This window comes from Littorina saxatilis, linkage group LG11 (assembly GCF_037325665.1).
Source record: "Littorina saxatilis isolate snail1 linkage group LG11, US_GU_Lsax_2.0, whole genome shotgun sequence".
NCBI lineage: Eukaryota > Metazoa > Mollusca > Gastropoda > Littorinimorpha > Littorinidae > Littorina > Littorina saxatilis.
In genome coordinates this window covers 43,764,351-43,791,623 of record NC_090255.1, presented here as the reverse complement: position 1 = coordinate 43,791,623, position 27,273 = coordinate 43,764,351, and the positions used below count along the sequence as shown (strand labels likewise).

At 43.9% G+C, this 27,273-nt stretch overlaps 1 protein-coding gene across 1 annotated transcript in view; it reads left to right on the top strand.

The window, feature by feature from the left end:
• Positions 1-27,273, top strand: part of LOC138980547 (thyrotropin-releasing hormone receptor-like) — a 49,542-nt gene that overhangs the window by 4,407 nt on the left and 17,862 nt on the right. Inside the window, exons 2-4 of the mRNA XM_070353437.1 lie at positions 906-1,087; positions 23,149-23,374; positions 23,971-24,206. Of these exons, the coding sequence (XP_070209538.1) occupies positions 906-1,087; positions 23,149-23,374; positions 23,971-24,206 (644 nt within the window). The remainder of the gene's footprint in view (positions 1-905; positions 1,088-23,148; positions 23,375-23,970; positions 24,207-27,273) is intronic.

The window sequence follows — 27,273 nt, the reverse complement described above, 5'->3', positions numbered from 1 at the left end:
CTTGCTCGTCGCCACCATCATCGTTATTGTAGTCCTTCTGCTACCACTCACTTTCTCATTCCTCTGCAACATATTGATTTTCCGGCACGTATACTCCCCCCCCCCCCCCCACCCCCACCCCCACCCCACCCCCGTCAACGTATTTTACTTAGGTTTAGTTTTAGTATACTAGGATTATTAACTAGATTTAAATTCCTGACTGTTGAATTTCATTGAATTGTCTACATTATATAAGAGAATTACCCCTGAAAGAGAATGTTTGGAAACGGTTTTCGTTACTTAAGGTTGAATCAAAACCTAACGCTTGGTTCAACTATTGCATCTGCATTATCGCCCAAAATCAGCTGTTAGGAAAACAAGGTCGATATTATCAAAGTGACATGCTCCAAAGGGTGTGATAGGCAACATCCTTAATATGGGGGTGCTGATAAGGCGTTCCATGCTGAACTCTACTCTCACTGTATGTTGTACAGGTGTGTGTGCCAGCGGTGGTGCGGCTGGGAGTGCTAGGCAACATCCTTAACATGATGAACTCTACTCTCACTCTTTGTTGTACAGGTGTGTGTGCCAGCGGTGGTGCGGCTGGGAGTGCTAGGCAACATCCTTAACATGCTGAACTCTACTCTCACTCTATGTTGTACAGGTGTGTGTATCAGCGGTGGTGTGGCTGGGAGTGCTAGGCAACATCCTTAACATGATGAACTCTACTCTCACTCTATATTGTACAGGTGTGTGTGCCAGCGGTGGTGTGGCCGGGAGTGCTAGGCAACATCCTTAACATGATGAACTCTACTCTCACTGTATGTTGTACAGGTGTGTGTGCCAGTGGTGGTGGGGCTGGGGGTGATAGGCAACATCCTTATCATTGTGAACTCTACCCTCACTCTACTATCCATGTTGTACAGGTGTGTGTACCAATTGTGGTGGGGCTGGGAGTGATAGGCAACATCCTTAACATGCTGGTGCTGACGAGGCGCTCCATGATGAACTCCACCAACTGCTACCTGACGGCCCTGGCTGCCTTCGACACGCTCTACCTGGTCTTCAGCCTCACGCTGTCTTTCAAACACTACGACGGCTTCGACAGGTAACCCCTCACTGCTCGTCTTCTTTCTCTCTTTTTTATGCTTCTTTTTTTTTAAAAACCCAATGCCTCCAGAGTGGTGCGCAATTAAGCTTGCTAATACTCCACAGCATGTCCTATAACGCGGGCTGCATCAGTAGCCGTCTGATGAATTCACATGCAGATCTCAAAACGCTGGCGGCATCAATAACCTGTTTATTCATCAATATGCAGATCCCATAACGCTGGCGGCATCAATAACCTGTTAATTCATCAATATGCAGATCCCATAACGCTGGCGGCTTCAATAACATGTTAGGTATTCTACATTCAGATTCCATAAGGCGGGCTGCGTCAATAACATGTTAGGTATTCTACATTCAGATTCAATAAAGCGGGCTGCGTCAATAACATGTTAGGTATTCTACATACAGATTCCATAAGGCAGGCTGGGTCAATAACATGTTAGGTATTCTACATACAGATTCCATAACTAAGGCGGGCTGCGTCAATAACCTGTTAGGTATTCTACATACAGATTCCATAAGGCGGGCTGCGTCAATAACATGTTAGGTATTCTACATTCAGATTCCATAAGGCGGGCTGCGTCAATAACATGTTAGGTATTCTACATACAGATTCCATAAGGCGGGCTGCGTCAATAACATGTTAGGTATTCTACATACAGATTCCATAAGGCGGGCTGCGTCAATAACCTGTTAGGTATTCTACATACAGATTCCATAAGGCGGGCTGCGTCAATAACATGTTAGGTATTCTACATACAGATTCCATAAGGCGGGCTGCGTCAATAACATGTTAGGTATTCTACATACAGATTTCATAAGGCGGGCTGCGTCAATAACATGTTTGGTATTCTACATACAGATTCCATCAGGCGGGCTGCGTCAATAACATGTTAGGTATTCTACATTCAGATTCCATCAGGCGGGCTGCGTCAATAACTGCTAATGAATCCACATACAGATTCCATAACGCCTTTCGTGCTGAGAGACTGCATGGCTTGAGCAGATGAGAGCGAGCATTGTTTCATTAGATCGTTCAGTTTAATCTCATGGAATCTGCAAAGGAGACAGCATGATTCTATGCGGAAGGCAAGGCCAAAAACAAAGAAGCTGCCAACGTTCCAAAATTTAGAATAAAAAAACAAGAAAGGTAAGTTGTTGGAACATTGTTATTGACACACTGTCTTGTAACGTAATGTTGTCAAGAACAACGTTCCAACAACTTGCCTGTCTTGTGTTTTGATGCGGAAGGCAAAGGGTTCATGCAATCAAATGCACCAAACGAACGTGTCATCTCCACTTCCAAAGTCAATAATAGTTGAACTTTCCTGAAAGTTAGTTACATAGACTGCCTGCACTGAAAGGATATTTGGTGTGGGGATTTTTTTTCGACCGCGAAGAAACTCGGCATGACAGGTGGCAGAGGACGGAGTTATAATAGAACCACGGCGACGGGCGCAATGGCCGAGTGAATAAGACACTCGGCATGACAGGTGGCAGAGGACGGAGTTATAATAGAACCACGGCGACGGGCGCAATGGCCGAGTGGATAAGACACTCGGCATGACAGGTGGCTGAGGACGGAGTTATAATAGAACCACGGCGACGGGCGCAATGGCCGAGTGAATAAGACACTCGGCATGACAGGTGGCAGAGGACGGAGTTATAATAGAACCACGGCGACGGGCGCAATGGCCGAGTGAATAAGACACTCGGCATGACAGGTGGCTGAGGACGGAGTTATAATAGAACCACGGCGACGGGCGCAATTGCCGAGTGAATAAGACACTCGGCATGACAGGTGGCTGAGGACGGAGTTATAATAGAACCACGGCGACGGGCGTAATAGCCGAGTGGATAAGACACTCGGCATGACAGGTGGCTGAGGACGGAGTTATAATAGAACCACGGCGACGGGCGCAATGGCCGAGTGGATAAGACACTCGGCATGACAGGTGGCTGAGGACGGAGTTATAATAGAACCACGGCGACGGGCGCAATGGCCGAGTGGATAAGACACTCGGCATGACAGGTGGCTGAGGACGGAGTTATAATAGAACCACGGCGACGGGCGCAATGGCCGAGTAAATAAGACACTCGGCATGACAGGTGGCAGAGGACGGAGTTATAATAGAACCACGGCGACGGGCGCAATGGCCGAGTGGATAAGACACTCGGCATGACAGGTGGCTGAGGACGGAGTTATAATAGAACCACGGCGACGGGCGCAATTGCCGAGTGAATAAGACACTCGGCATGACAGGTGGCAGAGGACGGAGTTATAATAGAACCACGGCGACGGGCGCAATTGCCGAGTGAATAAGACACTCGGCATGACAGGTGGCAGAGGACGGAGTTATAATAGAACCACGGCGACGGGCGCAATGGCCGAGTGGATAAGACACCGGCCTCCCATGCTGAAGGTTGTGTGTTCGAATCCTGGCCGCGCCTGGTGGGTAGAGAATGGACATGTTTCCAATCTTCCAGGTCAACTTATGTGCAAAGCCGCTAGTGCCTTATACCCCTTCGTGTAGACACACAAGCACAAGACTAAGAAATCGGCCCATGGCTGCCTAAATGGCGGAGAAATCGGCCGTACACGTAAAAAAAAATCGTGCAAAAACACGAGTACGTGGGAGTTTCAATCTATGAACGAAGAACAAGAAAATAAAGGGTTATTAGGGGGGAGGGGGGGGAAGGGGGGCGTTGGGGGGGGGGAGAGATAGGGAAACAAAACTGACCCAAAGACAACTCGTTTAAATTGCAGCTGCCTCACCAACTGACCAAGTCTGTTACTTGTTGGACGCAGAGGGCTGGGGTTAAAGCACAGATCTACTGGCCTCGTCCAATCAATCAATCAATCAATCAATCAATCAATCAATCAATCAATCAATCAATCAATCAATCAATCAATCAATCAATCAATATGAGGCTTATATCGCGCGTATTCCGTGGGTACAGTTCTAAGCGCAGGGATTTTTTTTATTTTTTTATTTTTTTTATTTTATGCAATTTATATCGCGCACATATTCAAGGCGCAGGGATTTATTTATGCCGTGTGAGATGGAATTTTTTTTACACAATACATCACGCATTCACATCGGCCAGCAGATCGCAGCCATTTCGGCGCATATCCTACTTTTCACGGCCTATTATTCCAAGTCACACGGGTATTTTGGTGGACATTTTTATCTATGCCTATACAATTTTGCCAGGAAAGACCCTTTTGTCAATCGTGGGATCTTTAACGTGCACACCCCAATGTAGTGTACACGAAGGGACCTCGGTTTTTCGTCTCATCCGAAAGACTAGCACTTGAACCCACCACCTAGGTTAGGAAAGGGGGGAGAAAATTGCTAACGCCCTGACCCAGGGTCGAACTCGCTTCCGAGCGCAAGTGTCGGGTCTCACTCATCAATGACTGTCTGTAGTTTCCAATTTACAGTTCCAACTGTCACAGTCGGGCTTCACCCTCTTGACTCGGTCAACCCGTAAAACCCACCAAGATTACACACACGCCAAGTTCGAAGACTTAGACAAGTCCACTTGTCAGTAATGTCTTTAATGAGGGATTTTTCTGTCCACTCGCCGTCAAGTTTACCCGGGGGTGTTCAAACACTATGTGGCTATTAGATGAGCGGCCAAATCGGAAAAAGGCGCTTAGGCCTAAAAAAAAAAAAATAGGTGTGGTTACGGTAACCCGACCTACCCTATTTTTAGGGGCCTATAACTTTTTATTACATTTGTCAAAAAAAGAAGAAAAAAACGAGTGCAGAAAACGCAATGAAAGCGACAGCGCTCGAGTCGCACACTTATTTCCCTGTCAAGTAGGTTTAATTTGTACACATTAGAAAAAAAAGTAAAAAAAAAAATGTGATTGCCTATCTTCCTACCCTATTTTTTTTTGGCTATGTTACCGTAACCACACCTAATTTTTTTTTTTTTTTGCCTTAGCTTCGTTTAGGAGTTATATGGATCCGTACTGAAATTCATCTGGGGCAGCTAAAGTTATGGAGAAGATTAGGCACACACAAAATAAATCGATGAAAATGCTGAAAATTAATAAGTAGGAGCGGTAGGTGGGTTACTTTTCTCATTTCCTTTTGTATATATTTTTTCAATTCAATTTTATTGTTTTGTTTACACAGACGCATTGGGCTTTTTATTGGCCAGAAATGGTGCGTTCTGTGTCCCCTTGATGTCTGACAAGAGTAGCTTTCCTTCTATAAAGTCTGCAGTCTTTGTCGTTTTGAAATAATTTGATTTTTTTGAAGAATCAAAAAAGGTTCAAGTGACGGGACGACTAAATGTTTTAAAAATGTAAGCGGAATATTTTGCCCACAGCGAATATGACCAGAAACATCTGAATCTGGTGGTAGCTGCAACAAATGTTTAATAGATCCCTTCCCGTTCACGCATTACGTTACAACTCACAACTCGGGCGGGGACGTAGCTCAGTTGGTAGCGCGCTGGCTTTGTAGCCAGTTGGTCGCTATCAGCGTGGGTTTGATCCCCACGTTCGGCGAGAGATTTATTTCTCGGAGTCAACTTTGTGCAGACTCTCTTCGGTGTCCGAACACCCCCGTGTGCACACATGCGCACGAAAAAGATCCCACGTTCACAGCGAAAGTCTCAGGGCTTGGAAAACACGAAGACACGCATGCATCATCTCTCGTCTCTGATTATCATGATCGTATTTCGATACTTTGACGAGACAAACCCAATGCTGGTGTGTCGAAGAAGACAGCCACAGAGGGCTTGTTCGAATCAAAGTATCACACCATATCTTCAGCGTATTACCAATACCTGTCCCAATATAGACCAGTTGGTCTAAGAGGACGTTAAAACCCTAATAGTCAGTCAGTCTCTCTCTCTCTCTCTCTCTCTCTGTCTCCTCTCTCTCTCTCTCTCTCTCTCTCTCTCTCTCTCTCTCTCTCTCTCTCTCTCTCTCTCTCTCTCTCTCTCTCTCTCTCTCTCTCTCTCTCTCTCCCCTTTTTCCTCTTTCTCTCTCCTTTTTACATTTGTCAAGTTTTGACTAAATGTTTTAACATAGAGGGGGAATCGAAACGAGGGTCGTGGTGTATGTGTGTCTGTCTGTGTGTGTGTGTCTGTGTGTGTGTGTGTGTGTGTGTGTGTGTGTGTGTGTGTGTGTGTGTGTGTGTGTGTAGAGCGATTCAGAGTAAACTACTGGACCGATCTTTATGAAATTTGACATGATAGTTCCTGGGAATGATATCCTTAGACGGTTTTTTTAAATTTTTTCGATAATTGTCTTTGATGACGTCATATCCGGTTTTTTGTAAACGTTGAGGCGGCACTGTCACACCCTCATTTTTCAATCAAATTGATTGAAATTTTTGTAAAACAATCTTCGACGAAGGCCGGACTTCGGTATTGCATTTCAGCTTGGTGGCTTAAAAATTAATTAATGACTTTGGTCATTAAGAATCTGAAAATTGTAATGATTTTTTTTATATATTCAACGATCCAAATTTACGTTCATCTTATTCTACATCATTTCCTGATTCCAAAAACATATAAATATGTTATTGTGGATTAAAAACAAGCTCTGAAAATTAAATATATAAAAATTATGATCAAAATTAAATTTCCGAAATCGATTTAAAAACAATTTCATCTTATTCCTTGTCGGTTCCTGATTCCAAAAACACATAGATATGATATGTTTGGATTAAAAACACGCTCAGAAAGTTAAAACGAAGAGAGGTACAGAAAAGCGTGCTATGCAGCACAGCAAAACCACTACTGCGCTAAACAGGCTCCTCAGTTTCACTCTGTTTTGCACAAGCGGCGGACTACGGTCATTGTGAAAAAATGCAGTGTGCTCAGTTTCATTCTGTGAGTTCCACAGCTTGACTAGATGTAGTAATTTCGCCTTACGCGACTTGTTCTTTCTCTCTGCGTCTCTCTTTATCTCTCTCTCTCTCCCTCCCCTCTCTCTCCGTAAATATATATCCTCTCGCTCCCTGTCACTCTCTAACTCACCCACCCCCTTCCGTCTCTATCTAACTCGATCTATTTTTCACACACACACACACACACACACCACACACCACACACCACACACACACACACACACACACCACACACACACACACACACACACACACACACACACACACACACACACACACACATCGTGGTGGCAAAATCGTAGTAACTCGTGGTTTACCAAAATATTCGTGTTAGTGGGACATTCGCTTTATAGCGATGGTCTCCGGGTCCGAGCACTGCTGTTGTCGCTCTTCGGTCAGACACTGACGAAGTGTTCTGCAACTGTGTACATGTACTGATAAAGCCTACGACATTTAAATCTCTCAAGATTAAGATTTGGCGTTTTGTCCCCTTTGCAAAACAACGTTTAAAGCGTTAAATCAAGTCAAATGCAAAACATTTTTGCTTGTAGGTTGTTGTATTTTGCTGTGACATGGTAAACTTTGACTTTAAACAAATATAACTTCAAAACCTTGCAAGCCACACAATTGAAATTATTTCCACTATTTATTGTCACATTCATACACACATATACCAAATTTCAGCAAACAATAGTGTTTGGTAAATAACAATAATTATTTGGACAAAAGACCGTCCTCTATTCGGCTCGCACCTTTTAGCACAAAATTAATGTCGCAATGATCAACGTAGTGAAGAAATAAATCCAAAAACAAAGAGACTGCCAACGTTCCAAAATTCAGAATAGAAAAACAAGAAAGGTAAGTTGTTATTTTTTTATTTTATTTTTTTACAGTTTTTTTCCCCTTCAAAGATGTTTTTATTCAGGCAATTGTTCAGTTTTTCATGCAATGCATAGGAGTCCAATGGTACTAGAATAGAAATGACGGACAAAAACATATTCAATACAACATACAATCAATTATAATAGGTGCTGTTCTACAAGGACAAAATATGAAGCCCACTTCAGCCTAAATTTTCCATAATTCAATCTTGTACAGTGGATATGTTTATCGATCTTGTATATATATATAGGCCAGTTCCTTTAAAAAAAAAGTTCAATGTTGGCTTTACTTTATTTATTCTACATTTACAAAATATTTGGCTTGCAATAAAATACAATCAAAATCTCCATCAGTGTTTATTATGCCGTCTTGTCCAAATAATATAAGTGTGGGGTTAATATCGAGCCTGCTGCAGTTCAAACATTTTTCTTTCATACACTGTTTAAGACTGTTCCAAAATGTTTGAACAAATTCACACTGCCATAAATAATGATTGACAAAAGGGTCTTTCCTGACAAAATTGTATAGGCGTAGATAAAAATGTCCACCAAAATACCCGTGTGACCTGGAATAATGGGCCGTGAAAGGTGGATGCAGCGTCTATAGGCTGTTGATCTACTGGCCGATGTGAATGCGTGATATAATGTGTAAAAGAATTCCATCTCACACGGCATTAATAGGTAACATGCGCCTTGAGTCGCCTTGTGTGGTGAGATACGTGCGCGATATAAATCCTCGTAAATAAATAAATAAAATAAAAAATACCACGTAGCGCAATTGGCACATAGGACAGATACCACGTAGCGCATTTGACACGTAGGACAGATACCACGTAGCGTAATTGACACGTAGGACAGATACCACGTAGCGCAATTGACACATAGCACAGATACCACGTAGCGCAAATGACACGTAGGACAGATACCACGTAGCACAATTGACACATAGGACAGATATCACGTAGCGCAAATGACACGTAGTGAAAGCGATACATATCAGAATGTTAAAGTAATTGCTATCCATCTTGTTTTTTGCGGTGTTGTTGTTTCCGTTAGTTTGTATTTGTCGATGTTTCTTATGAGGGGAAAGGAGGGGGGAGGGGCGGCGAGTATCCCGTTAATTAAAACAAGAGGCGAAGCCTTCAAGGCTCACGTAAGAAATCGACAAACAGTAACACAAACTCAATCACTCCGTCACACACACACACAGTACAGACACACACACACACACACACACACACATACACACAGGCTCACACACATACACACACACACACACACAAACACACAGAAAGAGCAGAGGTGAAACTGTGCAAGAAAGCGAGACACTAGATCTAGATCTGTCTGTCTGCATGTAGCCTACTTACATGGACACGACTGCCAAATAGTCTCGGCCCGCTCAAAATAACAATCACCGGGACTTTCAGTAATTCCATCGCGTGACGTCTAACCCTCGTACGTCATAATGTGACGTCAATGTAATATGACGTCTTCAAATGTTAAAGTTTCTACCACAGACATACATACATACATACATACATACGCACGCACGCACGCACAGACAGACAAAAGTTAGCATCGCATAGGCTACACTTCGTGAGCCAATGAAAAGAAACAACACAAGGATTTGTCGCCACAGCTAAATCCGGCACGTCTTGATCCTTGATCTACATCCGTCTTTGTATCTTTTTTTTGTTCTCTCTTTCTTTTCTCTTTTTTTTCTTTTTTTTCTCATTTTTTCTTCTTTTATTTTGGAGAAATTACAGTTGACACCACTTCAACTAAAATTTAATGACCTGAGTTTCACCCACCAGGAAAAACCATTCGCCTCCATCTCTCCCCAGGCTCTATTCGGGCTAACAAATAATGATGTACGTCGCCCAAGGGGCAAACCAACTATTGTCAGCTAGCTTACTGCCCGTCGAAAGTATTATTAACTATTATTGACAGCGGGAAGAAAACGCCCATTTGAATTGTTCTTGTTGATCGGTTTTGTCTGTCTGCTCTGTTCACGTTGGTGTGTGCACAACCAGTCCTCTTTGCGACAGCCAGACCTTTGGCAAATAATGAACAAAAAAGCTGAGAAATAAACTTGGCCAAAAAATTATTGCAACAACTTTCGCACGCTAACAAAAGCAGTAAAACGCAATTCATTTTAGTTCAACTGTATATGCTGGAAAAGGTAATTATGTCCACCGTTTATATCATTTGTCCGATCGGTGGTAATTTGTATAGGCATCCCGTTACAACCTGTCAAACAAGGTCACCCCTAAAATCGACAAAAACTATAGCCCCGTGTTTTAAAATCTGCAAAAAATCAGAATGTCCACTTACCAAATACTTATGACTACCGTTAGAAACGCCATTCAATTTCCAGTTCAAAGCATTTTGTTTGATGTACCTTACTTCTCTAGTATTTGTGTAGCCTTTTGACAAAGGCAGTAGGAGTCAACCGTTTCTGATGCCAAAAAAGGCACGTTTTGCGGCCATTTTTGAGGGGGTCCTCCACTCAAAGGGCCATATCTGCTCAAGTTCTCAATGAATTGCTTTAGAAATTTCAGAAGTTATGACTAATAGGCTGACCAAAATCTGTGTTGATTTTGGTGAACGTGTATACTAAGCGTGTCTTATAACGCAACGTTTCCGAAAGACCTAAACAAATATTCGTATTAATTCAGGGTTTAAGGACAAAAAATCGTGACATTGCATGCTAAGAAAAAAATGGTAAGGGCAACTGGTGCCAAAGTTTCAGGCAGATCTGAGTGCCGGTTTACATTTGCTGGAGATGGGAACGCACAAGAAAATTTTTCGATCATCGTCTTCGGTACTGTATACAGTCTGCAAAGAGTTTTACAGCTGTTGGCCTGTACTGACTTGGCTGAGGTTATTTTTAACCAGAGCACTGTGCTGCGCGGTAGTGTGTGTGTGTGTGTGTGTGTGTGTGTGTGTGTGTGTGTGTGTGTGTGTGTGTTAGAGTGTGCGTGTGTGTGTGTGTTAGAGTGTGTGTGTGTGTGTTTGCCTGTGTGTATATGTGTGCGTTTGAGTCTGTTCGTGATTATGTGTGTGTTTGTTTGTTTGTTTATTTGTTGCTTAACGTCCAGCCGACTACGCAGAGCCATATCAGGACGAGGAAGGGGGGGATGAAGGGGGCCACTTGTCAAGCGATTCCTGTTTACAAATGCACTAACCCATTACTTGTGTCCCAGCAGGCTTTAGTAAAACTAAATTAATACCTACTGGAAGATTACCAGTTTCCAGTATGTTAAAATAGGCTTAACCTATCTACTGCTGGACTTACATCAGAACACTAACAGATTAAACTATACATGAATCGCGAGACAAGCGGCAAGAGAAGAGATTTTTGCAAAAAATACAGGTGAATGAGCAAGAAGGCAGAAAAAAGAAAAGAATTCATGAAGAAAAAGAGAGCATGACAGGAAAGAGGAACCAAAAATCTACCTAACAGCAAACTAGAAAGCTCCTGCGGTTCCAAAAACAGGAGGGGCCTTTAATTTCATAACCGCAGTGCCCCACTGCGGGAATGTGTGTGTTGGAGACAGAGAGACTGAGTGAGAGTGAAAGATGGGATGTCATCTATTTTTCTTTGTGCGCCGAGATTTCCTGTTTCTAAAACCGGAAACTGTTTTTAAATATCGATTATTCCGTACGTCCTCGAAAGTTGGAAACAAATAACAAGATACATCAAGATGTCCTTCCACTTAAATCTTCTATTTTAGGATCTTGCTCTCAGAAAAAAAGATATTTTCGTCCCATCTCACACACTGATATGATTTAATCATGCGTTAATGGCACCAGAAGTGGGCTTCAGCCGGCTTTTTTTTACTTCTGAGAATGGGGGGGGGGGGGGGGAATCTGGAGCTTGTGCCGCAGGGGAGTGAGCAGGGTCCGAGCTCAACACCAACTTGAAAGCGGAATCTGGAAAGGCAGTTAATAGCTCTCTCTGCCGTGTGAACACAGTTGGCCTCGGGCGGAGACGTAGCTCAGGATACAAAGGGGTCCTTAACGTCCTCACAGGAAATTTTCCTTTTAGGGACATGAGTTGATGATACGCTAAAAGAAGAAAAGGGCAAGACCAAGCAATCCCGACCGTGATAGGACCCCGGCCCCGCTCTCCATGAATAAGGGAGGGGGGTGGGGCAATGAGAAATATACGTTAAGATCCTTGTAAGAGAAATATTCATAATTTTTCCTTTATATGCGTTGACTTCCTAGGGGAAGGACCATTAAAAACATGGATTTTTAATTCAATTTTAGTTTCGTTAAGAAAAAGATAAAACTCAGGACCACCTGTTAAAAGGTTTAAAAGTGACAACATTGTGAGAAGAATATAAAGAACATGCGCAAAACGTAATACTGATCTTCTATAGGGTAGTAACATTTGGACACATCATTTCATTGACGCACGCATGAGTTGCTATGCGGCATTTGTTAATTATAAATAGGATAAAAAGATCTATCTGCGTTGTCCGTCGACCTCCCCGCCACTACAATAGTCGCAGAGGAGGCGACGTCACATTAGCAGTATTAACTGAGAGAGAAAACAGCTATCCTCTTGTTTATATTATCATGTTTTTATGTTTATTGTGTAATCCGGAAACAGGAGTTTAAAACCATCAGGAAAAAAAAACAAAAACGCCCGCGAGGTGGGGCAATGCCCTTCGCTCCCTGCGAGCTGTGTGTCCCCTTTGTTTAAGTTAATACCGTTGACAAATGACGATCATGTGTTTATGCTGGCTTTGTTTTATTTTGCCCCCCATTTAGGGAGTCCAAAATTACAAGGGACTTACAGTGATTTTTTAATTGTGAGAATTTCCTCAGACGACAGATCTCTGCTCCCCGCGAGAGCGCTGAGGGCCATGAGATAGGTGTCTGGTTTAGGGACGGACACTTTATTTTTTGTCACAAAACAGTAGGTATCCGTTAATAAGTTGATGAGAGCCTCGGGGCTCTGCTTCTGCCTAGCAGTCACCATAGAGGTGAGGCAGAGCTCTAGGTAGCCTCTCAGGTCTTTTTCTTCTGGTTTTTGGGTTGTTATGAACACAGAGTCTCTGTGACTATCGACTTTTTTTAGGACTTCTGCTGTCAGTTCCCTTTCCTGCGAAAGTTTAATGTCTCGCTGTTTTTGTTCCAGGTCGGTTTCGATATTTTTCATTACTTTACTGTAAATTTGATCGGCCACTGAGGCGACAAATTCTTCTTGGTTAAATGGCTTGTCTTTTCCCTTGTTTAGTGGTTTTCATACAAAGCCGGGTTTTCCCGTGTAACATGCCCCTAATGGCTTTGCCGTGAGGGCGTAAAACTTACATTTTCTCTCTTCTTGTTTAGTGGACTCTTTGCAGTGCGGTGAGTGCCATTGTCCGCCTCCTTATGGTTTGTCTTGACTGAGTTTTTCACCAGGGGTGAGGGGGGGTGTTTATCTTTGTTGTAACGGCCGTGGCGAACGGCATTAGCGTATCCAGTTTGGGGGGTTGAGGTCTTTTGGGGAGCATCCGCTCTCCAGAAACTGTCTTTTTGTTCTCGTGGGGACTGGGGGGGTGCTACTCTCTGTAGTCTTTCCGCTTTTTCGTTGTTTATTTCTTCTTTTGCTCTTTGCATAGCCTCGGCATACGGAATATAGGAGGCTGCACGAATCCTGTTCGCTCTGAGCCTTACCTTATACTCCGCACAGCCGAGGTATGCTGCTGTGTGATCACCCCCACAATTCACGCAGTGACGGTCCCGCCCACAGCCATCACGGCCATGACCTTTGGTCCCGCACTGGGTACATGTGGGGGTGGGTGCTTTGCATTGAGCCGCCCCGTGGCCAAACCGGTTGCAATGGCTGCAGCGGCGGACAGGGCAGGCATAGGGCTCTACTGAGTATTCCTCTCCCTGGAGAGACATAATACGTGGCAAGACTGCCGTTTTGAAGGTGACTTTTACTGCTTCGGACAGTTCTTTGTCCTTGTTTTTTAACCTGTAAAAACGTTTGACTGTCTCTCGACCTTTTTGGGCTGGACATCCGGATTCTGTTTGGATTTGAACTGTGATTTTCATGGTGAGTAGTTCCTCATCAGAATGTTGAAGGGGGACCTTTTTTATGACTCCCTCTGTGATGGGTTCAGGAATAAACGATCTGATGGAAACACCGGCTATGTTGGTTAACTGTAACAGTTTCTGCTGTTGTCTGCCACTGGAGCAACCGATCAGCCACCTCTCCCCTGCTAAAGGCCGAAGAGAGATGACGTCACCAATGGTTGAGTTCAGGGTACGAAAGCGCCGGAGGCCTAGCCCTCTAAAGGTGGCCACTCCTTCTTTAGTGTCTTCAATAATAGGGAGATTTAAAAGACAGCACGTTTCGTTTTGCAGCTCGTTTCGTTTGGTGAATGAGTCACCCCGCGAAAGGGAACGTGAAACGAGACGGCATAGGCCGCAGACAAGATTTAGATGTATTCACGTTTCGTTTCGGAATGAAAGGCCGGGCATGGCAGGATATGATCCGCTGACTGGGCATGGCATAATTTCAACTCCACGAGTCAATAAAGGATTGACATACTCGCATTGCACACACAAGAACTTCACATTTTTCAATTCATGCACCGGCTCATCATCAATTGTATTTCACAAAAATTAGATCATTCATGTTGAATTCCAAGATTTACTCATTCGAACTCATTATTTTTTTTATCCATTTCACGTATCTCAATTTTTACAACTGGTAACAGCCTATGGCAAAGAGCTCTACCGAACCATGTAGGCAATTATACCCTGAGTATTCCCCATTCTCAGAAAACGGCCCTGTGCACACGCCTGTGCCGATTTAGAAGCCTTTCCCCAACTAGGGGTTGTTTTGTACTTGTCACGTCTGTCCTCGATCAGAATGGAAAAAAACACCCTAGGAGTCCAGAATCGGGCATACTTTGATTATTTTCAGTCCAAATAAATCACACAGACTTTGTTTATACAAAATCACATACGAAGCCAGAATAAAAATTCGATGCGATGACCTACTTCTGCTTCGCCATTTGCTTTCTCACCATGAAGTTGGATAAATGTACCAGGATCAGCACCCTTCAAAATATTTCAGTTCACAACAGTTGTCTACCTCCAATGAACACATTCTCAGCGCTGAAAGACTGTGAAAGGGTTGATGAATCTAGCAATGCATAAAATGGCCAACAAATAAAACTGTTAGTGTGCAAAAATACTCACAAAAGTTGATGAACTATTGTTCGTTTTTTGGGGGTGGAAAACGTGACTGCGTTTTGACGTTCCACGTTCCGTTTCAGTTGACCTTCACCTTTCCAGCGAGAGACCCCCGAAATGATGACGTTTACCACAACTTCAAAACGAAACGTCCCGACGTTTCGTTTTTTAAATCTCCCTAATAACTGGGTATTGTACGTACTCGGGAGTAGGTTGCCTCCCTTTGAAAAGAGACCGCCTTGCCCCCTTTCCTGTTTTGTTTCTATTTTCAGAAGTGAAGTTTTTTTCGGATTCTATGTTTTGTGTTGTTTTGGTCAGGTTTGCTGCCGGGTTCCCATTTTGAACGACATTTTTTGCTTTTTGAATTTCATCGTTATTTAGCGAACGTTTTCTTTTGTTTTCCCTCAGAGTTATCTCCGTCTCATGGATGGTGTTTTCCTCTGAAGAGCTCGACCTTATTTCGATGTCAGAACTGGGTTCAAGTGGGACAACTGTCTTGTGCATAGGAACATGATGTTCGATTTTTGAATCGTTATGTTTGCTCACTGTAGAGACATGTTTTGTGTTTGTCTCGTCTGAGTTTTGCTTCACTGACTTCTGTCCTGGTTCATTGCTTTTACTTACTGGGGCTAATTTAGACGTGGATGCAGTCTCAGTCCCGTCAAGACTATCTCTCTCTAGACTTTGTTTTGGGGCATGCACTCCGGCCTGCACCTGCGTTTGTACTTTTGCTTTCGGGTCCATTTTTGTTTGTTCTTTTGGATTTGGGTTACTGAGCTTGATTTTTTTCTGTTTTTTGTTTTTTGTTTTTTTGGTCCTTTTTTCTGGGAGGCCTGGGCCTTAGCCCTCGAATTTTTGTTTGTTGGCATATCTGTTCGTACTTTTTTGCGGGGCTCTCTGCCACCAACCCAAATTCAATGGACAGGTCAGAGTTCTCCACTAGAGATGGAATGTGATAGCTCCACAATTCTTCGCTAAGTTTGGATGTGTTTCGTGGCAGCTCCGAAAGGAAGCTGAGGTCAAAGAGGCCGATACTATTCCAGCTCATCGTTCATGCCAGAAGTAGAGAGCCATGACAATAAAGGACAAAACAATGTTCATAAAGACCGGGCACAGCAAGCCAGAAATTTGCGTACAGTACAGCACCAGGGCTATTTGTTTATTTGCACACACACACACACAAAAAACACCGGTTTAGCAACTCAGGACTAAAAGGTAAAGTAAAAGCAGAGTCGGGACAGCTCACGACTTAACAGAAATAAAGATTAACAACAACAACGAAAAAATAGTAAGAAGCCAACAGCACCGGTGGTCAAAAAATCAGCATCAAGGGCTATGCTTACCACAGGGCATAGAAATAAGGAAATAAAAGGGCACACAGCAGCGAGGCGTGGAAATAAAAGCGACCAGAGTTAAATCAAGCCCCCGGTCAAGGTCGAAAGAAAGTCACCGGAGCGTTGAGCGGAACAAAGCAAACAGAAAGCCCGAGCATAAACGCAAGTAAACAGCAGCCAAAACAGGCAAAGTGAAAAGCACAAACCGTACAGCACTTACTGTAGCAGGCCAAGTAGTAAAATCAGGTAGTTAGAAGCCAGGTGTAAGCACGTTGAGCGTTTGAGCGAAACAAAGCGAAGCAAACCTAAGCGCAAAATAACGCAGTAGAAAAGCAGGCAATGTAAGCTCACCCAGCACAACACCGCACAGACACAAGGCACAAGGCACAAGGCACAAGAAACGTAGAGATGTGAGCGATGTGATTCGATGTGAGAGCGAGGTGACAATGCGACTTCTCTCAAGCTCGTCTGAGTTGTGAGTGATGACGTAGCTCAGTTGGTAGCGCGCTGGCTTTGTAGCCAGTTGGTCGCTATCAGCGTGGGTTCGATCCCCACGTTCGGCGAGAGATTTATTTCTCTTATTTCTCGGAGTCAACTTTGTGCAGACTCTCTTCGGTGTCCGAACACCCCCGTGTGCACACATGCGCACGAAAAAGATCCCACGTTCACAGCGAAAGTCTCAGGGCTTGGAAAACACGAAGACGCGCATGCATCATCTCTCGCATGCATCATCATGATCGTATTTCGATACTTTGACGAGCCACAAACCCAATGCTGGTGTGTCGAAGAAGACAGCCACAGCGGGCTTGTTCGAATCAAAGTATCACACCATATCTTCAGCGTATTACCAATACCTGTCCCAATATAGACCAGTTGCTCTAAGAGGACGTTAAACCCTAATAGTCAGTTGGCCTCACGGTCTAAGATCTGATCAGGCTGTTTGTATTTGGAGGAGACCATCCCTCCAATTGGTCACACTCCAAAAATGAACAACCTGGCAGCTAGGTTTCTGTGCACAGCGGTTTGTTTGTGGTGTTTTAATTCGAAAAACGTACTGGCGCCTTTTTTGAAAACTAATTCCCAACTCAAGCAGCCAGGGTAATGATGGTTGGTTATTGATCAAGTGGAAGGATGGTCTTAGCCCATTTAAAAGCATGGCCAGCTCACATATTATGACACACATTTTTCTTAGACTTGAAAGTGTCACTGCTTTTTTTAGATTGTTTTTTTCTCAGCCAAGTTTCAGTTAAGCTACTTGCCTGTCGGGCTTGAGGACAATTTGAACCTCTTCATCCCCGATGACCTGACATTGGTTTGTGTGTGAAACAACTTCTAGCCAATCAGTGTAAAAAGCGCAAGAATGTGCAAGTAGGCCTTTCTCTGTCGTCACACAGGGGTGGAAAGGAGAGAAAGGAAGGGGTGGGAGTGAGACAGAGGGAGAGATAGAGTTAGAGAGAGTGAGAGAGAGATAGAGACAGAAAGAGAGAGTGAGAGGGAGAGGTAGAGTGAGAGATAGAGACAGAGATAGAGAGAGTGAGAGAGAGAGAGTAAGAGATACAGAGTGAGAGATACAGAGAGTGAGAGAGAGAGAGAGAGAGGGAGATGGAAAGAGAGAGAGAGTAAGAGATAGAGAGAGAGTGCGTTAGAGAGAGATAGAGAGTGAGAGATAGAGAGAGAAAGTGAGACAGAGAGAGAAAGAGAAAAAGTGAGAGATAGAGAGAGTGGGAGAGAGAGAGAAAGAGAAAGAGTGAGAGATAGAGAGAGCGGGAGAGAGAGAGAGAGAGTGAGAGAGAGAGAATGAGAGTGAGAGAGAGAGAGTGAGAAAGAGAGAGAGTGAGAGAGAGAGGGAGGTGGAGACAGAGAGTGGGAGGAAGGGTGGGGGGAGGGGAGATGTCGAGAGAGAGAAAGACGGACAGAGTGAATAAAAGAGAGAGAAGGAGGGCGGGGGGAGGGCGGGGGAGGGAGAGAGGGGGGGAGAGATTACAAAGGGACAGAAAGATGCTTGTCTTTCAGATGTCCGGTGTATAGGGGGGTAGGGGCTAGAGGAAAATTGTGAAGGGAGTTGGAGAGAAAAGGAGGTCGGTTGGGTGGAGGGGGGTCTCAGCGATCCTTCCTGAAACGAGCAGGTCTTGTAATAGCGCCCTGGTGTTGACAGAAGCTGGATGTTATACGACACGCATTATCATTATTTTTCTCCCACACGATGCCTCTCTTTTTTTTTAAGGAAGTATTGTTTTTCATCAACTAGGCATTATGGGTGTGTGTGTGTGGGTGTGTGTGGGTGTGTGTGTTTGTGTCTGTCTGTGTCTGTGTGCATGTGTGTGTGTGTGTGGGTGTGTCTGTGTCTGTCTGTGTGTGTGTGGGGGTGGGGGTGTGTCTGTGTGTGTCTGTGTCTGTGTGTGTGTCTGTGTGTGTGTCTGTGTCTGTGTGTGTGTCTGTGTGTGTGTGTGTGTCTGTGTGTGTGTGTGTCTGTGTGTGTGTGTGTGTGCGTGTCTGTGTGTGTGTGTGTGTCTGTGTGTGTCTGTGTGTGTGTGTGTGTGTGTGTGTGTGTGTGTGTTACAAAGAAATGAAAGAAAGGTCTACACCCATGTAAGAGATGCTATGTTAGGAAGTCGGTTGACGGTTTTTGTAAGAACTCTAAATCGTGATTTTTTAAAATGTCAATCCTGTCATGAGTTGGTACGACAAGTAGGCAACCACTAGTTTTTCTTTTTTTCAGAACCATTCAGCATCTCAGCAATTGGTTGCAAACGACTTGAGCAGTTTTCTCAAGGGCACATCAATTTCCTTGTCAACTCCTTCATATAATAACGCCGTGTGCACGAAAATCTGGTCAAATTAGAATTTAGCAGAAAAAGAAAAATGGTGACATTTTGGGTCCACCTTGTTGTGTGAGGGATTTCTTACCAACCAGGAAAGACCCTCATTGCCGTCATCATTACGTAACCTTTATTTCGGTATCCGTAGGATTTACATCTGACGTCATGGAGGTTCTACAAAGAAAGGAAAAAGAGGCATTGTTTTGCCCCTGGAAAAATTTTACCGACTGTAGAGATAGAACTACATTCGCTTTTTTTGTCCTGAAAGTTCGTACTGTTTGGAAATGCATTATGGAAAACTTTTAAACTTTTTGCTTGCGTCACACGTCTTAAGATCCACCATGTTCCATCCTTCAGTGCTAACCGCATTAACAAGAGGACAGAGTTCTGTCCCTTCTTGTGACACCTGATCTTTGAAACCGAAACCGGATCCATCGTTCTTCCATCTACTCATTGGACAAGGGGAGCTATTTTCTGAAACCGTTGAACACAAATCCTGAAGAGTGTGAAAAGGGCGACCGAAATGCCCCGAAGAGATCAATTTGTCGAGTTGGTCTATTTATAATGTAGCCACGTCAACAACGACAGGAGAAAACAACTATTTTGAATAAATGGGATGGATGTCGGTAGGGGTTTTTCATTTGATATTTTGGCATGTGTTTGAATGTGTGCTCTCTCTCTCTCTCTCTCTCTCTCTCTCTCTCTCTCTCTCTCTCTCTCTCTCTCTCTCTCTCTCTCTCTCTCTCTCTCTCTCTCTCTCTCTCTCTCTCTCTCTCTCTCTCTCTCTCTCTGCCACTACCCAAATTGCTCAAACAAGCGTGTGTGATCCGTTTTTGCTTTACTTAAAGTAAACTTTTGCCTTTTTAGGGGAAGGGCCCCTAATATGGACCACTTTTTGTTTATTGCTGATAACTAGCTTGTTTTCGTGCAAAGAAGTTTCATTTTGTGTTTGGTAGTCCTTCTTTCTTAGGTGAACCGTTAGGCCCAATTAGAGTAAAATAGCTTTGATACACATTCAGCAAAAATTAAATACAGAAAAAATCACAAAGGGTCCATATTAGGAGCATGGGCGCCTAATATGGACCAGTGAAGCGGCCTTCACGAATCACTGTAAAAAGCCCCCTATATTTCAAAATAACATGATACAAATTAGTGTACAAGTCAGCCTAATTAAAATATGCTCTAGATTTATCTGTTTCGGGTTGATGAGAGCATTATTTGAAGCACACCAGGAAACTAAAGAAGCTTATCAAAAACAGAGTGAAAATAAGTGAAATTATCAACTTCCACGAAAAGAAGACTTTTCGTTGCATTTTTTTAAATCTCGAGGGCTAGTTATAGGTTATTACCAGCAAGCTTCTTAATGAATTAATGAAAATAGCCTTTAGCTTTTATTTTCTTCGATTTGTTGAAGGTGGTCCATATTAGAGGACTCGCACATACTTTGAGATTTTGCTATTATTTTTTGTTTGCAGTAGAAACTCGGGGTCAACACTGCTAAAATGTAACAAATACGGTTTTAGCTGTCATATATAGCCATTTTTGTTTGATAAAAGCTTTGGCTGTAGACAGAAACGAGTCCGTTTTAGGCGGCAAATTTAGAGTGAACGCTGCCAAAAGTGAAAAAAGAGAAAAAGCTTAACGGTTTTGAGATTTGTTTTTCTGCAACTGTTTTTGACATGTGCAAGTTATCCAGAGATGGTGAATACAGCGAATAAAAAAAGCTGGCGCTGGACCCGAGTACTCTTCAGACTGGCTCGCTCCCCCAGTATGAAAGTTTTTGTCTTGTGCACGTGGATGTAAAAAAAAAAAAAAAAAAATTTATTTATTTTACACAATTAAAAAAATTATTAGAGTAAAATAAAACATTAAAACGTTCATAATAAACGATAGTAAACAAGAATTTTAAAAAAAAAATAGACCGCCCATGCCGGGAATCGAACCCGGATCCCTTGGATTTAAAAAAAAAATTATTACAGTAAAATAAAACATTAAAACGTTCATAATAAACAATAGTAAACAAGAATTTATTATAAAAAATAAAAATAGACATCCCATGCCGGGAATCGAACCCGGATCACTTTAGCCACGGAAACGCTTTCCACCAAGCCACCAACTCTATCATTCGCCAGTGAACTCAAATGCCTATACTCCTCGCGCACAGTGGTACACGCACGCAAAGCACGCACGCACGCAAAGCCTGGTGTCGCTGTCGCTGGCTGGCTGGCGGATTAGCCGAACGGCTGTTCTATCCCACTGCGAATCGCGCCCGCCGTTAAGAGTCGTTTTTGTTGATTAATTCGCATTTAGGTCCCAGGTAACATTATGAAGTTTTAATACGATCAATCGGACCCATTATCAAGTTAGTATATCAACTTTTGAAAGAACTGCGCCCAGTAGTTTCCCAGCAATAAGCTGTTAAGTCGAGACAGACAGATACACACACACACACACACACACACACACACACACACACACACACACACACACAAACACACTCACACACACACACACACACAATTAAAGTCTGCTGGACCCTCCTACTGCGTACTCGGGGATAAAACTTTTTTGAGTGCTCTAGCGCCGTTAGTTGGTGGTGGTCCATATTAGGAGCCGGTCCATATTAGGAGCCCTTCCCCTACTTATAATGTACAACCTCTGATATTGTTCTTACTTTCTTTACAAGCAAAAAAGATCATGAGGATTTTTTACGACTTTAATTACGGTTGACTGACATAGCGTGCTGTTGTCTTTTCCTCTCATATAATTCTATCGTTACAGAGTTAGCAGCTGTATGTGTATGTGTGTGTGTGTGTGTGTGTGTGTGTGTGTGTGTGTGTGTGTGTGTGTGTGTGTTTGTTTGCATACAGTACGTGTAGATATTGCGTCACCCGTGACTCACTTTTTTCTCCAATGTTCCAAATGCATACGTTGTTTTGCTCCCACCAAGACTGCAGATCTTGGCAAACGCGTGACGTAAAAACTAGATTTGATGACGTTACCCGTACACGTTCCCGTACACGTCCTGAAAAGTGCTGATCTAGATCTTACTATTGTGGCAGGTCCTGTATGTCTTTCTCGCCTTGGTCTTTTCTGCCGACGATGTGCATGTCTTAGGCGAGGAACGCCTTCATACAGTCTTGACCAAGTGTTACTGTCTGGCTTCTGCCTCGACAGCCCAAGAAAAAATGTCCGCTTTCTTGTTGCTGCGATGCCCGCACAATCCCTCCGTGCGGTGGTGCTCTCTGACACCTCATACGTCGGCTGCATAAATCTTCTTTGGTGAGGTCAAGCCAAGAAGAACGTGTTTCCTTGTTCTGTGGTACTCTCTTTCAGGGACACAGTCTAACTCCGCTGATATCCCTTAAATAGGTATGAGACCAAGGGTAGGGTTGTTGGTGGCGAGAGAGGTGAAGGGACGGGGAATGTTCACAGTTTGCAGTGTCCGCCAATGTTTAGCTCAGGCACCGTCGCGGCAGATGCGTCTTAGAAAATGTAGCGCGCTATTCTGGTCATCTATACAACTGTCGTCCTCATCTCTAAGGCAGACTGATATCAAGAGGTGTAAGTTACACCCGCCTTCAGGCTCAGGCATTTTCAAACGCTCGACTCAAGACTATAAAAGCATTCACATAAAAACTGTTTACTTGTTCTCTGGAGGTTCAGAAGCCAAACATTCACATGAAAAATGTTTTTCCTGTTCACAGCCGTCCTTAACACATTCACATGAATAATGTTTTTTTCTGTTCACAGCCGTCCTTAACACATTCACATGAATAATGTTTTTCCTCTTCACAGCCGTCCTTAACACATTCACATGAATAATGTTTTTCCTCTTCACAGCCGTCCTTAACACATTCACATGAATAATGTTTTTCCTGTTCTCTTAATAATCGATATCGTATGAATATTGTATTTGCTGTTCTCCTGCGTGTTGTCACAGGGACACGGTGTACGTATACTGGTACCCCCACGGGCGGGTGCTGACGGACATGGCGGCCAACGTGTCCGTTCTGCTGACCGTGACCTTCACCTTGGAGCGCTACATCGGCGTGTGTCACCCCATGAAGGGGAGGGTACTCTGCACGCCGCAGCGAGCCAAGATCATTATCGCCCTTGTCGCCTTCGTCGGCGTGTCCTGCACCGTGCCTGAACTCTTTGAGATGGAGGTATGATTGTTGGAATAAGTATCTAATGTAATAAATATGTAAAACACGGTCACAAAAAGATCATTAGATCATAAAGATGGTGGTGGTAGTGTTGGTGATGGTAGATTTTATAGACTCTTTCCTATGGTGACCCCCCAAAACAAAACAAAATGTAGAAACTCTCACAAAAAGACCCCTAGATTATTAAGATAGTGGTGGTGTTGGTAGATTTCATCTTGTTTTCTAACATTTTGTTTTACATGTGTTTGAAGCTGTTGTCGTTATGTACTTGATCATAACGTTTTATGCTAATCAGTATGAATATGGTGGGTTTTGTTTTTTTGGGGGGTCGTTAGTTGGTTGTTGGTGTTGTTTTTTTGTTCTTGTTTTTCCGATTACTTGTTTAGTTGTTATTTTAACATTTATAAAAAATAAAATAAACATGTCATCATTAAATTAGTCCCTTTCATGGTCGAGGGCCGGATGTTAAACAGCACATGTTTGCTATTGCCATTACCATCGTTAAGAAAGAATTTGTCTTGTCTTGCCTCGTCTTGTCTTGCCTCGTCTTGTCTTGCTCGTCTAACACTATCTTCTCAAACACAATCCCCATGCAGGTGGTGTGGAAGACGGACCGCAGCGTGAACCAGACTTACCCGGCCTGGCAGTACACGGACTTCTCCTCCACATACAGCTACCAGATCGGGTACTACTGGTTCTTCGTCACCGTCTTCACCTTCCTGCCCCTCGTTCTGCTCTGCATCTTCAACGGCATCCTGATCGCCTCGTTATTCAAGGCGGCGGAGCTCAGGACTAGGATGACGTCATCTTCGCCAAGCAGAATGTCGGAAAGGTCAGTTGAAAATATTTCTCTCAGTAAAAGACATGTATTGATGTGCCGCATTTAGCTCACAGCTGACCATTACCCGTCTTGACCACCTGTGATGGGTGCCCGATGGATTGCCACCTTGACGTGGTCGGGGGGCTTGCGTGCCTCGGCGAGCCATAGAGCTATGCCGGCGGGAGATTCGTCTCCTGGTAGGACCACCTAAGCCGGACAGGTCGAAGGGTAGAGGTCTGACAAAGCGCAATCCACTGGTCCTCCAGGTTGGGGGTTGGGCACTGGGCTAACAACACAGTCCCTTACCGGCCCCCGTAGCGCAGTGGTTAGCGCATCGGGCTGCGGGCCGGGAGGTCGTGGGTTCGAATCCCATCAGGGTCATGTGGATTTTTCGGGCTACGGTCGGCTCCTACCCAGAGTGGAAGTGCTATGGTTCCTATGGGAAGGCTGGGATCACACAGCCGAGTGTCATTCACTTTACGAATGCGACTTTGAGGGTGCTCAGGTTCTGTATACCTGACCAACACCGCAGGTGCGGCAGTTCTCGGGCCTGGTTGACGCCAGGATATATTATGACAGTAAGCGTAGAGTGCTGCCCTGTCACGTAGTCTCAAAAACCAAATTGGAAATCCAAAGCATCATCATAATCATCCTCATCTCATTAATCATCCAAAATATAAATTGTCCTTGCTCTTGTGGCCCTTCATGCCCGGAGCTCTCATGGTGACCTTGGTCTCAGTGTTCCTGTTCGATCCTTCCCTGAATAGTAGTTCTGCTGTCAGTCTTCAACGTGTGACGTTCTGGGGGGTCGACGGAGGGACGTGGTGGCGGTCTGCTCTCTGGAGGGGACGCTCACTCAGTCTGGCTCCGCGACTTAACGCCAATGTCGTTAGTAGGGGGCATAGTAGGTAGTGGGCTGCGTCCGTTAGCTCGGGACAGACCCACTACTGAACACCGTCGAAGTGACTCAGCAGAAGTGCAGTGTCATCTTCCGAGGGTAGTCTACCGCAGCGACCCGACATCCCCTGGAGCGTCTGTAAAAACGACAAGTCTGGCAGCGGAACGAAATTCAGAGGTGGTTGGAGCAGCGAGTGCAGGGACGGGGCGGTGTGAGAGCACAACGGAACAAGGGAACAGGTGTAAGGACGAAAAAAAAAATGAATAAAAAAAAATGAATAAAAAAACAAACAACCCAGTCCCTTAAAATAGGCTTGTTACGAAAACAAAACTGACCATTACAGGGCTTAGCTAAGTTAAGCGTTTGCTTATTTTTGCATTAGCTCTAGGACCCCCGAACAATAACAAAATAAAAAAATTAAAATGTTCGCTTCTCATTGACATTAAGCGTTTTGTACGCCAATTTTCTCCCAGTAATAGGCGTGTATTGATGTGTACCATTTAGCTCACAGCCGACCATTTTACACTGCTGAGTAAAGTTTAGCGTTGACATCTTTTTGTAGCCAAATTAGCTGCAGGACCACCGAACACTAAAATAGTCGCTTCTTATTGACAAGGAGCATTTAACCTGGTTTGTTTATTGCTCAACGTAGCCGAGTCCGCGGTCGCTGTGGGAGACAGGAACCGCCCGTATTGAGAAGAACAGGGTTGGTAAATTGCTGGCCCGATCACCGTAGCTTGGTGCGATAGAAAAGCGTCGGGGAAGGGGGTAGGGATGGAGGGGTGGGGGGTACAGCAAAGGATAGGGGTAAGAGAGTGACAGTGGCTCTGATTAGAAAGCTGTACATCTATAAGGCGTTCCGGTCGTCGCTGGGTCTGAGGGTCGATACATCTAAAGGTGTGCTCAGACGTGTGTGTGATTTTGTTTCCATCGAACTACATAGAGGACATCAACCCTAAAATCCATCAATAATCTCCCGATAGTGTGGTTGGAAACTGGACATTCACAGACTATTGATGTCTAGCCCAAGGCGACCGCTTATTATCCCTTTTCGCTGTATTTCTTGTGGGGATTGCATAGGTCGTTCGCTTTGAAACTGAATACAATTCGACCGCGCTCTCTCGAAAACGGAGTAGATGCATGGCGGGGGGGGGGGGGGGGTGGGGGATGGTGGGGGGGGGGGGGGGGCGGCCATACCCCGTAAAGCCCTCTCGTGCAAAAGACGACTATGCGTGGGAGTTCCGGCCTGCTAACCCTTGTGAAACCTCAAGTTTTTTTTCAAATTATCAGCGTACACAATTGTGCGTAAGTGTAGCATTGTCTCAAATTTATTATGGGGGCCAGGAGGCCCCCATTCATACGGATAGTTTCGAGGTTGACCATGGGCAGCGCCATTTTGTTGTGAAATACGTCATCAGTTTGTGTACACAGGAAGTTGTGACATCCGTCACCCTATGGGAGGGGTGAAGGCAACATTGTTCATCAGTAGAAAGTTGTGAAATCCGTCACCGTATTGGAGGGCTGAAGGCAAAATTGGTCATCACTGAGTCTGTGTAACACAGGAAGTTGTGAAATACGTCACCCTATGGGAGGGGTGACGGCAAAATTGTTCAACAAAAACATCTTAGGTCGACCTGTGCAGGGTCAACCGGAACAAACTCAAACCATTCATACTTTGCTGTATTTGAGTGACTTATATACCGACATTTTTATTTCTTATTTTTAGCACAGGTGTAGGAAAAAATCATGAACCAAAATGTTATTTATTTTCTAATTTAACATTTGTTTTACAAATGTGACCATGGTCTTTTAAACGTACAGTGACATTAAACATTGTTATGTTAAAAAAAAAGAAAAAAGAAAAAAAGCTTTTGTGCACAAATCAGAAAATACATTGTACATTTTACCTACAGGCCAAACCGTGAGTGTCTGTGGCAAAATCTCGACCCAGGAAATTGCACTGATTTTATATTTAGATCAGAGGGAAATTGTCAAGAACAGGCGCTTGCATTTGGATGTGTCCAATGATAGTAGGTTTGGTTGTGATCAATCAGAATAATGTAGGAATAAAAATGTATGACAGTTTGGTATGATGACATGTAATTCACATATGCTGAAATATAATATTATACATCATGTAATATTATTATGGCTGTTGCCATGAAGCCCAACAAAGGTTTA